Below are 14,341 nucleotides of genomic sequence, written 5' to 3' on the forward strand. Positions count from 1 at the left end.
GTGGCAATAAGCAGTAACTCCAAATCATAACGAATAAAGGACATGGGTATCATTGAAGAAAAGTGGCTAAGTCAATACATCTACTAAGTAATGACAATGAACAGATATAAAAAGCTGCAAGTATATCAAATATTAGGACAGGAAAGTAGAACAAATGATTAGCTGAATCAAACGAGAGAATCTCTTCATCAAATAAGAAAGCAGACTGGAATTCTAATTAAAAACTCCACTGTTAAACTCAGTAAACTAAATGATAAAACGAAGCAATAAACTCATCCGAAATTACTGATTTTACCGAAATTAGCTTATACTCTTTAAAATCTATACTTGCTCTCAAAATAGATGTATATCTTTCTAAGATAGGAGTGACCAGAAAAACACTCAACATCATTTGTCAACATGATACCACAGCATCAACCAGCTTCACCAAAAGAATGAAAATTAAGGGGGCATTATGAAATCTCAGATTTGCCAACTTTAGAAGAAATAACATTTTGAGAAAAATTGAATGTAAGATACAGGATGTTATCAAAGGCAACACTTCTGCCATAATTCATGAATATATTAGCATGGGAACTGATGTACAATTTTCAGTTATAGTAAAATTATACATTGCAAGAAACCACCATCTGAAAGTGATGAGTGAAGAAAATGAATAAATAATGTTTAAGGAAAAAATATCCAGAGTACAAAAAGTACCCTTTTTGCATAAAAGCCTCAAATTGATAGAGTGTAGGGAGATCATAACTAACTTTTGAGGAATCATTTAACCTGCTTTGTGGAGATTTTTTACCATTTGTTACTGCAATCAATAACCTCCTGTAATGCACTAGTTTGTACTTTGAATGAACACACCTTTTTTTCTCATATCTGTTCAAACAAATGCCTTTGCTGCAAGTACACCTTAACCCTTTTACCCCCAGGCTCTTTGGAAATTTCCAACCCTTAACCCCCAGGGGGTTATTTTTTCCCAGCACATTTTGCAGTACAGTGATACCTCGGTAGTCGAACGACTCTATACTCGAACAATTCGGAGTTCGACCAAAATTTTCGAGAAATTTTTGCTGCGGTGCTCGACCAAAAATTCGGTACTCGACCAGCCGAACACGTGACGACCGCATGGGCTTTGTGATGATCGCGCCATCTCGGCCACTCTCGCTTGTTCGGGAAGCATCAGTTCTCTCGAGAGCGTCACTCAGACAACGCGCGATCAGCATTCGTTGTGATTTAGTGATTTTCAGTGCTTTTAATTGCTTTTTTAGCTTTCATAATGAGTCCCAAGAAAGTAATGAGTGTTAAGGGGAAGGAGAAGAGGAAAACAGTGCGAACAACGATCGAGTTGAAGAAGGAAATTATAGCGAAATATGAGAATGGTGTACGAGTGTCCGATTTAGCGGTAGAATACGGAATGGCGAAGTCGACCATTTCTACGTTTTTAAAGCATAAAGAAATGATTAAGAAGGCGAATGTTGCAACGGGAGTTACGGCGGTAACTAAGCAAAGGCCACAAGTGATTGAGGAGATGGAAAAGTTGCTTTTAATATTTATTAAAGAAAAACAGTTGGCCGGGGAAAGTGTTAGTGAAGCGTTCATTTGTGAAAAAGCGTTGCATATCTATGAAGAATTAGTGAAGAAAAGTCCGAGTACCAGTGAAAGTGATTCATTTACATTTAAAGCGAGCAGGGGTTGGTTTGAAAAGTTTCGTAATAGAACAGGTATTCATCGTGTTACTAGGCATGGGGAGGCAGCTAGTTCGGATCAAATTGCAGCCGATAAATACGTGGGGGAATTCGATCGGTACATAAATGAACAAAATTTGATCGCACAACAAGTCTTTAATTGTGATGAGACTGGGTTATTTTGGAAGAAAATGCCAGCCAATACGTACATTACCAAGGACGAGACGAAGATGCCAGGTCACAAGCCAATGAAAGATAGGCTAACATTGTTGCTGTGTGCAAATGCAAGTGGCGATTGCAAGATCAAACCCTTGTTAGTGTACCACTCGGACAACCCCCGGGTGTTCAAACGAAATAATATTTGTAAAAGTGCACTACCAGTTATGTGGCGCTCGAACACTAAATCTTGGGTCACAAGACAATTCTTTACTGAGTGGATAAACGAAGTGTTTGCCCCCCAGGTTAAGGCTTACCTCATTGAAAAGAGCTTGCCAATGAAATGTCTTCTGGTTATGGACAATGCTCCTGCACATCCTCCAGGTCTCGAGGATGACTTGAAAGAAGAATACAGCTTTATCAAAATCAAATTCTTGCCCCCCAATACTACTCCCATACTCCAGCCCATGGACCAACAGGTCATTTCAAACTTCAAAAAACTCTATACCAAGGCCCTTTTCAGAAAGTGTTTTGAAGTGACCAGTGACACGAAGTTGACCCTAAAGGAATTCTGGAAGGAACACTTCAGCATCCTCAACTCTGTTAACATGATTGACCAAGCTTGGCGAGGTGTGACCTATAGGACATTGAACTCTGCCTGGCGTAAGCTGTGGCCATCATGTGTCACAGAGAGGGAGTTTGAAGGTTTCCAACCAGAGGCGGGTCCAAGCACTGCTACCCCTGTAATTTCTGATGACACTGATGTCGTTGAGGAAATTGTTGTCATGGGCAGGAGTTTGGGGCTTGAGGTCGACAAGGATGATATTGATGAGCTTGTAGAAAGCCATTCTACCGAGTTGACTGTGGAGGAATTGTTGCACCTGCAACAACAACAGCAGCAGGATCTGATTGTGGAGCAGGAATCTTCAGAAGAGGATGAGGTAAGGGAGGATGTTCCAAGTTCTCTCATCAATGAAATTTGTTCCAAGTGGGCAGATGTGCAGGCTTTTGCTGAAAAATACCACCCAGAAATTGCAGTAGCAAACCGGGCAGTGCATATGTTTAATGATAGTGTCATGTATCATTTTCGAAGAATACTGCAGAGGAGGAAGAAACAATTAACAATAGACCAGTTTTTCACAAAAGAAAAGAAAGCTGCTACATCAAAGCCTGTTTCTCCTCCAAAGAAGAGACAAAGAAGAGAAGAAACCCCTGAAATAGATCTGCCCACCCTTTCATTGGAGAGAGAAACAACTCCTGAAGGAGAACTACCCCGCCACATCATGGAAGGGGACTCTCCTTCCAAGCAGTAACCTCCCCCTTCCATCCTCTCCACATCCATCCCTGTATGCCATCGAACCGCTGCTCAAAGGTATGTTCACTACAGTACAGAAAATGGTTTAAAATTGTTTTATTTTAGTACAGTAAATGGTTTAAAATTGTTTTATAGGATTTTCTGACCAATTTCATACACATTTAGATAATTATTGTTGTTTAGGTACACGTTTTATTAATATTTTGGGCCTGTTCGAGTGCTTGGGAACGGAATAGAATATATACCATTATTTCTTATGGGGAAAAAAAATTCGGTACTCGAACAAATCGGAGGTCGAACACGGATCTCGAACGGATTATGGTCGAGTACCGAGGTATCACTGTATATATTTTTTAAATTGCTCTAACAGCCTTAATTTTTGTCATAGAGAGGTCAGGTTGGTCTCATTCTCTTGGAAAATGCCTGAATTTTCTAAAAAAAATTATCAAAAATATGAAAAAAAGAATTTTTAAAGCATTTTTTGCAAGGACGTACCGGTACATCCAGGGGGGTAAAGGGATGGGTTTTGTGAAACGTACCAGTACGTCCTTTGGGGGTAAAAGGGTTAAAACAGTTTGACTTCATTTCATAGTGATGCAAACCTTGAAATACTTTTTAAAAAAAATTAGTTCACCTTAAAGCTAATTCTAGTGCAGAAATAGATGAGAAGTGATAGCCAAAAAAGTATATAAAACTTCAGCAAGCATCTTCAGGCAATAAGAGAACTGATCAACATTCCCACAAGTTTAAAGAAACAAAGACAAAAATGAAATATAGCACCAGCCCATATCTACAAGCTAACCAAGTTTTATCTTGTCTTGAAAAATATAGAATCTTGTTTAAAAAGAAAAAAAAATATAATCAGAATATGGAATTCCCTTATTCGTCATGTAATGTTTAGAAATTCATTCTCTTATAAATTAGATTTACAGCATTGATAAATTAATCATGGTGATATGCAATGAAAGGATAAGAATAAGTCACTGCAAAATGCTAAGAATAAAATTCATTACTTACACTTTACTTTTTTGACAACCAGTAATCAAAGGCACTAAGCAACTAAACTAATAATATTTCTATTGATTGCTACCCTCTCGAAGCTAAGATTTCAATGTCTATCCTACAAATCTAAAAAGTTAAAATTTTCTTTCTATGTTATAGTCTCACCACTCCAATGGAGTACTAAGTTTAAGCCATATCAGTCTTTTCATCTTTGTTAATGCAATAGCTCCATCTGCAACTACAAATAGTATTTTACTGAGATAACGGTTATTTTGCAGCACATTAATCGATGATGTCTTCTAGCATCTCCTTTGTTAATTGTTCAAGAGGTGTATTGCATATGCTGAGTATGGTAGCTCACCAATTTCATGTAAATGACTCTAAACAAAAAAACAAAAGTATATTATAGTTCAGGGAAAATTCATAGAAGACTAAGCTAGTGGAATCAGTAGAACTTCAAAAGTTCAAAGTTGGAGCAAATGTTTTTATGTTGACCAGGCTGACATGAGTCTTTTTATAGTTTATATATGACATATCTGTTTTTGACATTGTTAATAGTTTATATATGACATATCTATTTTGACGTTACTGTTTTTAGAATGCTTTATTGTTAATTTGTTCTCACCATTTATTTATTTCCTTATTTCCTTTCCTCACTGGGCTATTTTTCCCTATTGGAGCCCTTGGGCTTATAGCGTCTTGCTTTTCCAACTAGGGTTGTAGCTTGGCTAGTAATAATAATAATAATAATAATAATAATATTAATAATACAGTGGGGTTGGAGATAATTATACCACTCACGCTATTACGGAGATCCCAGGGGTGGTAAGGGGTGAGTTTCATAAGCTTTTTGATAAAATTGCTATGTTCATGCAATCTGAGAAGGCTAACATGTCTTTGAACAAAGGCAGTGATACTAGCCTAACTTGCCCTGATCTGAACCTAGCTAACTCATAGACTTCTAGGATAAACGTAGACATTTTAACAGCTTTGAGAAGGGAGCCATATGAACCTCAGGTGAGTATATAATTAATCTTAATATTAAAATCCAGTTTTTCAGGGATACCATAAGCATAATTTATACTAAAAACTAATAAAAATGTAAATATACTATATTCTAGATAAGGAATGACGAACTATTTAAAACTTGTCTAGCGTACCTTTCTTTCTTTCAGAACCTAAGTACCATAGGTATATGGGTTAAATTACTATTCCAATTTAAAAATTGAAACCTAAAGTAAAACAATTAAGGGCCTTCTATTTGAAATCTGACATTATTCTGTCATATAAAATAATTTCCCTCAGGACTTTATAATAAAGAAAGCTATGTTAGTACAGCAAAACTACTTACGGTTTTAACAGCAGACTTAACAGCAGGGTTGGTCTGTAAAGAATATAGTGCTAAGATTACATGGGGCGAGCCAAAACAAAGCAGTTCAAGTTACCAGTTTGCTATGAGATTCTACCCGTCTCTGGTAGAACCTCAAAAGACTTAAAAGACTATTTTACCTTTACCTTCCCAAAACCATAGAAAACAAACAATAAAAAAACAAATATAAGCATAACTAATCGTGGCTTTAGAAAGACGAAGTCCCATATAAAAAAACACAAGTGATTAATAAACGAAGTGTTAACCAAACGACTGCAAAGCAATTTCAAGAAAGCAGTACTCACGGTGGTGTTACTTTTCAGATGTCTAAACGGGCTCTACAAAGGATAAAGCAGAGGCTTGGTTTATTATTTGCAAAAACTATTCACAGTTTAAGAAAAAGACTGTATACAACATTTTTACATTGGGTAATGTAAAAAAAAAAAAAGTTCATACCAAATTTCTATACATGTGTAAATGTACAGTATTTACTGTTTTATGTCTTTAAATGACAGTACTGTATATGTGTTGTATGTCTTTGACTTTGAACAACCGACTCCAAATTTGGAGTAAATCAAATATTAAATTATTTCAGGCAGACTCTGAAATCATTCAAATGCAATATGGTGGCTGCAGACATACCAAGTTCCCAAAACTCAGATTTTGAAGCATGATTTTCATTTGGAGATATTTTACATTTAATTTCATGAACACAGACCCATTATTTTACAAACTACTATTGCAATATTGCCAGTCTAAAAAGAGACCAACCCTTAAATTCTAATTTGAAACAAGTGAAGCAGTAACTTCATTGGAAGATCAGACCTCTCCTGCTTCTGAACAATTTATGGAGAGAAAAGAAAAAAAAAACAGTGAAATGAAGTGCTAAGGAAACAGTTGAAAGAGGGCAGGAAAAGCATCCTTGTCCATGACATTGCCAATTACAGTAAACTGGTAGAGTAAAGTCTTTCACTTCTATCAATTTTTTCAGTAACCAATATCAATAGTAGAGTCTAAACAGAGAAGATTCTTGCTCAAGACAGTCTATACAGGGTTTAACTAAGTAATACCATAAAAGACAATGTTATTGTCTGCCTATTGTAATATTCTGAAAGAATTCTACAGCCGAGTTACCATAATTTGAGATCTAAGTGATTTGAGCGTTAAGTGAATAGCTGGCTGTGGTGAAGGGCAACTAATTTCATCAACCTTTCTATCTTTAATTTATTGAATACGGTAATTTTGGCCTCCTGTGTTTTATGATGCATTTTCACAGGCTTTGCTAGGTGTATTTACCCTTGCTTTATAAGATAACCCATCAACAAAATTTTCTTGAAGTGACCCAAAAATAATATAGGAGTAAGTGACAAGTGTGTTTTGTGTGTTTTATGGTCATATGAGCATGGAGTATTGGATAAATCAAGTTCTAAAACATTTAATATAAGCACTAGATGGCTTACAAAGGTATCTTTTAAAAAATGCAAAAACTTATACTACGTGGAGCTATGAAGGGCGCAATTTCAAAATACTTCATTGAATGATACAGTACGCAAATTCTGAAGCACATCAAACAGAATTATTATAAGTCAGTAAGCATTCAATGTTAAGACTGGACTTTCTTATTAACAAATGAGCAACCAGATTTATGTAGCAAAAGAAATCTTACAAGCCCTGGGTTTTAGGGAATATATGGACTCTACTACTTTCTCAATACCGAGAATATTCTAATTGTAAGCATTTACTTGTGTATAAGGTAAAGAAATATTAAGCACTCACCCTAGAAAACTGTAGATGAAATTGGTAAACTGAGAAACTGTAAAACTATAATGAAATTGGTTTAACCATTGTCTTAGTTCCAGATATAGGGAAGTATTTACAGAAGCTAAGTCTATTTATACACCAGCTTACTGTCATCAGAAGATTGATACAGAAATAGCTGAATAACGTCACGTATATACAAGATGTGTGAATAAATATTTCTTGGATGCAGGTATGACTGACTAAATAACAAATCCTGAAGGTTTTAGGAGTCTCTGAACATGGACATCGATGATGGTGAAGACCTAAATCATAATGAATATGCGTGAAAAAAAAAAAAAAAAGATTCTGACAAGAAAAAAAGCACAATAGAGATGCTAATACACAAACAGACCAAGCAATAAAGTGAGAAAACTACAACAGATCTGATGAAGGGTTCTTCAAAACAGAAAAAGGTCTAATCTTCAAAAAGATTACTAGTTTTCTCCTTTTCCTATGAGATCTTGTAATTAGGTTTACAAGCTCAGACTGGCAATATCAGCTACTGAAAAGCAAAAAGTTTCCATTCTGTAAAAAATTATAGATTTAAACTAAATTTGGGTCGGTTCTTCAATATGAAAAATACATTCTACACACAACTACTACTCGTTCATATAAGAATTACCGTATATCATAATAAGTCATTCAAAATTTAGGAATATTTCTTGAACATTTGAAATTTTCAAAAGAAAATACTGTATGTAAAATTCACGTATGGGCTTGAAAAGATTCCAATTTTTATTTCCTTAAAAATGACCCTTATTATGTACAAAATTTTCAAAAAATAATTTTTTTTCATGAAGTAAAACCATTTCTTTTCCTTAAATTTCCATCACTCGTATAGCCCACATTCATGATCTTCAAATGGTCAGACACTTCAGACTCTTGCTTCACACAAATATGTGAGTAATGCACCAACTGGATCCTTCCCAGCTATAATCTGCCTCTCAGTGAAGCTGGAAGGCATGAGATGATTGACAGACAGAAAAGAAAATGTTCTTCTAAAGAATTCATTTACATTATTACAATCCCAAAACACATATAAACCAAATTGGTTATACGGTTTGAATGCCCTTACGAAGGATACACATAGAGCACTTTATAGGAGGTCTATGTTACTGTTGCAGGTGTCTGAGTAAAGTCTTGAGGGCAAGTAGCTATGTTAAACTATGGGGCTTTGACTAAAAAAATAAAAACTATCAGTACACAAATGAAGCAAAGATATTTCATCGATCCTGAGTAAATTGTCATGTAAATCTGTCCATACTTGTTCAAGGATGGCAGGATATCCCCTTTCCTAGAGGATTTAAAGGTCACCCATGAGTAGCAAAGGGAAGGGACATAATAATATCCAAGTTGTAAGCAGGGCTTGAACTTCTGATCCCCAGATCCCGAGTCATAGATACAACCTAAATGGAACACAGCTCCTCCCTACACATAAATGCCAATCTAATATCCTCCAAATCTGATGGACAACAATAAGCCTGCTAATCCTTGTGGTCAGGGGACCAGCTCGTGATCACGTCTGTGGTCAATTTGCTATATTGATCACTGGTGCTTCTGCAATCCTAGGAACAGGCTATATTTCCCAGCTGAGTAGCCGACAATTCTCGTGGTGCATATGCAGATGGATACAATTCCTTCTATTAGTTAAACTAAAGAATTTAGTATCTGGATTATTTGAAGATCACAAAGGAGGGCTATATATGAGGACTGGGTTTGTGGTGAAATAGATATAAATTTGAGAAAGTAGTAACTGCTTGATTATCCGGATTTATTTGGCCAAATCGGCCAGACAACTGGTACTTTTAAAAAACTGCTGCTATGCTGATACACAACTTGCAAAAAATAAAAAATAAATACCTTTGTAAAAGATCACATACTGAGGTAAATTTCAAAATAATAGTAAAATGTTATTTTCATTAGTAAAATAAATTTTTGAATATACTTACCCGGTGATCATATATCTGTCAGCTCTGCTGCCCGACAGAAAAACCTAAGGACAAAATACGCCAGCGATCGCTATACAGGTGGGGGTGTACATCAACTGCGCCATCTGTCGAGCAGGTACTCAAGTACTCCATGTCAACACAGAACCAATTTTCTCCTCGGCCCACTGGGTCTCTATTGGGGAGGAAGGGAGGGTCCTTTAATATATGATCACCGGGTAAGTATATTCAAAAATTTATTTTACTAATGAAAATAAAATTTTTCAATATTAAACTTAGCCGGTGATCATATAGCTGATTCACACCCAGGGGGGTGGGTAGAGACCAGCATTACATGTTGACATTATTATGAGCTAAGTATTTTGTATTTCATTTTAGCAGTTATTCAAAATAACAAACATAAAATAAATAAGTACCTGGTAAGGAAGTCGACTTGAACAATTACTCTGCCTTTTTAAGTACGTCTTCCTTACTGAGCCTCGCGATCCTCATAGGATGCTGAGCGACTCCTAGGAGCTGAAGTATGAAGGGTTGCAACCCATACTAAAGGACCTCATCAAAACCTCTAATCTAGGCGCTTCTCAAGAAATGACTTTGACCACCTGCCAAATCAAGTAGGATGCGAAAGGCTTCTTAGCCTTCCGGACAACCCAAAAACAATAATAAAACATTTCAAGAGAAAGATTAAAAAAGGTTATGGAATTAGGGAATTGTAGTGGTTGAGCCCTCACCCACTACTGCACTCGTTGCTACGAATGGTCCCAGAGTGTAGCAGTTCTCGTAAAGAGACTGGACATTCTTAAGATAAAAAGACGCGAACACTGATTTGCTTTTCCAATAGGTTGCGTCGATTATACTTTGCAGAGATCTATTTTGTTTAAAGGCCACGGAAGTTGCGACAGCTCTAACTTCGTGTGTCCTTACCTTCAGCAAAGCTTGGTCTTCCTCACTCAGATGGGAATGAGCTTCTCGTATTAACAGTCTGATAAAATAGGATAAAGCATTCTTTGACATAGGCAAAGATGGATTCTTAACTGAACACCATAAAGCTTCAGACGGGCCTCGTAAAGGTTTTTAAATAGAACTTAAGAGCTCTTACAGGACATAAGACTCTTTCTAGTTCATTTCCAACCATACGATAAGTTTGGAATATCGAACGATATTGGTCAAGGCCGAGAAGGCAGCTCGTGTTTAGCTAGAAAACCAAGTTGTAGAACATGTAGCCGTTTCGGATGAGAATCCGATGTTCTTGCTGAAGGCATGAATCTCACTGACTCTTTTAGCTGTGGCTAAGCATATCAGGAAAAGAGTCTTAAAGGTGAGATCTTTCAGGGAGGCTGATTGTAGCGGTTCGAACCTGTCTGACATAAGGAATCTTAGTACCACGTCTAAATTCCAACCAGGTGTAACCAAACGACGCTCCTTCGTGGTCTCAAAAGACTTAAGGAGGTCCTGTAGATCTTTATTGTTGGAAAGATCTAAGCCTCTGTGACGGAAGACTGATGCCAACATGCTTCTGTAACCCTTGATAGTGGGAGCTGAAAGAGATCGTTCTTTCCTCAGATATAAGAGAAAGTCAGCTATTTGAGTTACAGAGGTACTGGTCGAGGATACGGATACTGACTTGCACCAGTTTCGGAAGATTTCCCACTTCGATTGGTAGACTCTAAGGGTGGATGTTCTCCTTGCTCTAGCAATCGCTCTGGTTGCCTCCTTCGAAAAGCCTCTAGCTCTCGAGAGTCTTTCGATAGTCTGAAGGCAGTCAGACGAAGAGCGTGGAGGCCTTGGTATACCTTCTTTACGCGTGGCTGACGCAGAAGGTCCACCCTTAGGGGAAGTGTTCTGAGATCGTCTACTAGCCATCGAAGTACCTCGGTGAGCCATTCTCTCGCGGGCCAGAGGGAAGCAACTAGCGTCAACCTTGTCCCTTCGTGAGAGGCGAACTTCTGCAGTACCTTGTTGACAATCTTGAACGGAGGGAATGCATATAGATCTAGATGTGACCAATCTAGTAGAAAGGCATCTATATGAACTGCTGCTGGGTCCGGGATTGGTGAGCAAAATATTGGGAGCCTCTTGGTCATCGAGGTTGCGAAGAGATCTATGGTTGGCTGGCCCCAGGTGGCCCAAAGTCTCTTGCATACATCCTTGTGGAGGGTCCATTCTGTTGGAATTATTTGTCCCTTCCGACTGAGACAATCTGCCATGACATTCAAGTTGCCTTGGATGAACCTCGTTACTAGTGAAATGTCTAGACCTTTTGACCAGGTGAGGAGGTCCCTTGCAATCTCGTACCATGTCAGAGAGTAGGTCCCTCCTTGCTTGGAGATGTACGCCAAAGCCGTGGTGTTGTCCGAGTTCACCTCCACGACTTTGCCTTGAAGGAGAGACCTGAAGCTTTTCCAGGTCAGACGTACTGCCAGTAGCTTCTTGCAGTTGAAATGCATTGTCCTTTGACTCGAGTTCCATAATCCCGAGCATTCCCTACCGTCTAATGTCGCACCCCAGCCTACGTCCGATGCGTCCGAGAAGAGAACGTGGTTGGGAGTCTGAACAGTCAGGGGAAGACCCTCTCTAAGGTTGATATAGTCCTTTCATCAAGTCAGACCAGACTTTATCTTTCCGGAAACCGGGATCGAGACCGCTTCTAGCGTCTTGTCCTTTTTCCAGTGAAAAGCTAGATGGTATAGAAGAGGACGGAGGTGTAGTCTTCCTAGTGACACAAATTGATCCACGGATGACAGTGTCCCTACCAGACACATCCACAGCCTGACTGGGCAGCGTTCCTTCTTCAGCATCTTCTGGATGGATAGCAGGGCTGGGGGTTGATCGTCTTGTTCAGCAACGTCCTCATCAGAGGGTTCCTCATCCGAAACTGATGAGGAAACGGCAACGGAGTGGGCAACGTCTGACTCGCTGAATCCGGTCGCACTGGTGGATGCGTGACGGAGCCGGACGCAATATCATGGCACTGCTGCACAGTCTGTGAACTGTCAACAACCATGGGTGCGCGAGGAAGTACAGCGTCAACCCGAAACTGTCTAGACTGTCTGGGTTGTGCAGTCAACACCCTACTGGGTTGCTGAGGTTGACGCACTGCGTCAAAACAAGTCACCTCTGCTGGTTGTTGAACGTCTTCCTAGTGACACACTGAACGTCAACAACCACCTCCGAGCGTCGCTTAACGTCAACGTGCGACTGGCAACCCACACTGGGTCGAATCGGTGGAGGAACCACCTCAACTGGCAGACGCGAGTAGGATACCTCAGCGTCAACAGGGCGCACAATCAACCGGTTGGAAGGTTGTTGGCCAGAAGGTTCTTCTCCGTATTTAAGTCCTCTATCAAGGACACAAGCTTGGACTGCATGTCTTGCAGCAAAGCCCATTTAGGGTCTACGGGAGCAGGTGTGGCAACAGACGGGGTTAGCGACTGAGGCGGAACCATTTACCATCCCTGAAAGCCTTGTTATGTGTGACATAATAGTACAGCAAAACTTCAAAGGCTCGACAAAAGTTGAGAAGTTGACCTGTAAACAACTTGGAGCGTCTCCTGGCTAGGCGCCAGGGCGAGTCTACCAGAATTGAGAAGTCTATCTGGGCAGAGGCATGAACTCCCAAGCCGAGAACTTCTCTCGTGTCCTAACAGACTCTCGCTCTATAAGCCAGTTTAAAAGAAGGGAAATCAAAGGCTGTATCCCTAAAACTCCTCCTGGTGCAAAAACCAGTCGCCTAGCCAACGTAACGCTCTCTAGGAGAGTGAGAGAGCACTAGCTTAACAACAACGGCTTCGAAGTAGTTAGGCCTAGTGTAAGTTCTGACGTTAGGCGAACGAGGAGCAGCAGTTACAAGATCCGGACGAAGATCCTTCAAAAATCATCATGATTTAATTAAAGTCCATAGGAGGCTAAGCTGCTTAAGGCTCCTCTCCAAATGACAGAGTCCTCAAAGGAATATCAGTAGGAGGGAGAACAGCACTTTCTCATCTACAGGAACCTTGTCAGATAAAAGCTAGGTTATCTCAGTGAGGGTCTCACTGGTGCATTAGCAGCAGACCAGAAGGCAACGTTATGTAACTGCTTGACAGTCTGTGAACTGTCAAAAACTGAACTGTCAACCACAACAGGTGCGTGAGGACATACAGCACTGGTGCATTAGTAGCAGACCAGAAGGCAACGTCATGTAACTGCTTGACAGTCTGTGAGCTGGCAACAACCATAGCTGTGTGGGGAAGCAAAGCCTCTACTCCTGACTGACTAGTCTGCTGCGGGCGAGTAGCGGTAACCACAGTGGGTTGTGGAGGTTGACGCACAGCGTCAAAACAAAGCAACTTAACTCCACCCTCCTGTTGTTGTGGTAACTCGCGAACGTCAACGGAGGGTAGCGTGCGTCTGTGAACGTCAACGTGCGGCTGGCAGGGTACACTGCGCATGGGTGGTGGAACTCTCACAGGCGGAGTGCGGGAGCAGGTAGCGTCAGCGTCTACTGTACGCACAACCGTGGTTGGTTGTAGGCTAACGGGTGCAGCGTCAACCTTCTCCGCACGATACTCCTGCATAAAAGATGCTAACTGTGTCTGCATAGACTGTAGCAAAGACCACTTAGGGTCTACAGCAGCAGGTGCGGCAACAGACGGTGTTACTGCCTGTTGCGGTACCACTTTGCCTCTCTTAGGAGGTGTGCGGTCATCGGAAGACTGCAGCGAGTCCGAACTGACCCAGTGGCTACACCTGGGCCGTTGGACTTGCGCGGAAGGGACCGACTTGCGCTTAATAAGCTGCGAGACCTTGGTCCAAGGTTTCTTACGAGAAACCTCTTCCGCAGACGAGAAGTAAATGGGCTCTCTCGTCTTTGTGTGGGTGGGGCGATCTTGGGTAGATACGCCCGAAACCACGGAGGGAAAAACGTCTGTTCGTTGAACAAGGCCTGACGAACCCATAAGTCGTTCGACATTACTTCTCCCCTGGGCTTGGGAGCTTGCAAGAGGTCCCGGACTAGGTGAACGACAGGCACGAACAGACGAACCCTCGGACGCAACACTGTAACACTTTGCGCATATCACTTTATCACTTCGAT

The 14,341-nt window shown here is 40.1% G+C and overlaps 1 protein-coding gene across 8 annotated transcripts in view; it reads right to left on the bottom strand.

Moving 5' to 3' along the window:
- LOC137617326 (DENN domain-containing protein 1B-like) overlaps positions 1 to 14,341 on the bottom strand; it is a 90,434-nt gene that overhangs the window by 35,818 nt on the left and 40,275 nt on the right. For 6 of the 8 annotated variants that reach the window (XR_011039618.1, XR_011039619.1, XM_068347348.1 and 3 more), the window contains exon 9: positions 5,504 to 5,536. The exons of 1 other annotated variant lie outside the window; for it this stretch is intronic. Coding sequence is in view for 5 of the 7 variants with exons in the window: in XM_068347348.1 (XP_068203449.1) it covers positions 5,504 to 5,536 (33 nt within the window). In the remaining 2 variants the exon portion in view is untranslated. Of the gene's footprint in view, positions 1 to 5,503; positions 5,537 to 5,826; positions 5,860 to 14,341 lie in introns of all 8 variants that reach the window. One more of the 8 variants, XM_068347344.1, reaches the window with a different exon arrangement.

This window comes from Palaemon carinicauda, chromosome 23, assembly GCF_036898095.1.
Source record: "Palaemon carinicauda isolate YSFRI2023 chromosome 23, ASM3689809v2, whole genome shotgun sequence".
Lineage (NCBI taxonomy): Eukaryota > Metazoa > Arthropoda > Malacostraca > Decapoda > Palaemonidae > Palaemon > Palaemon carinicauda.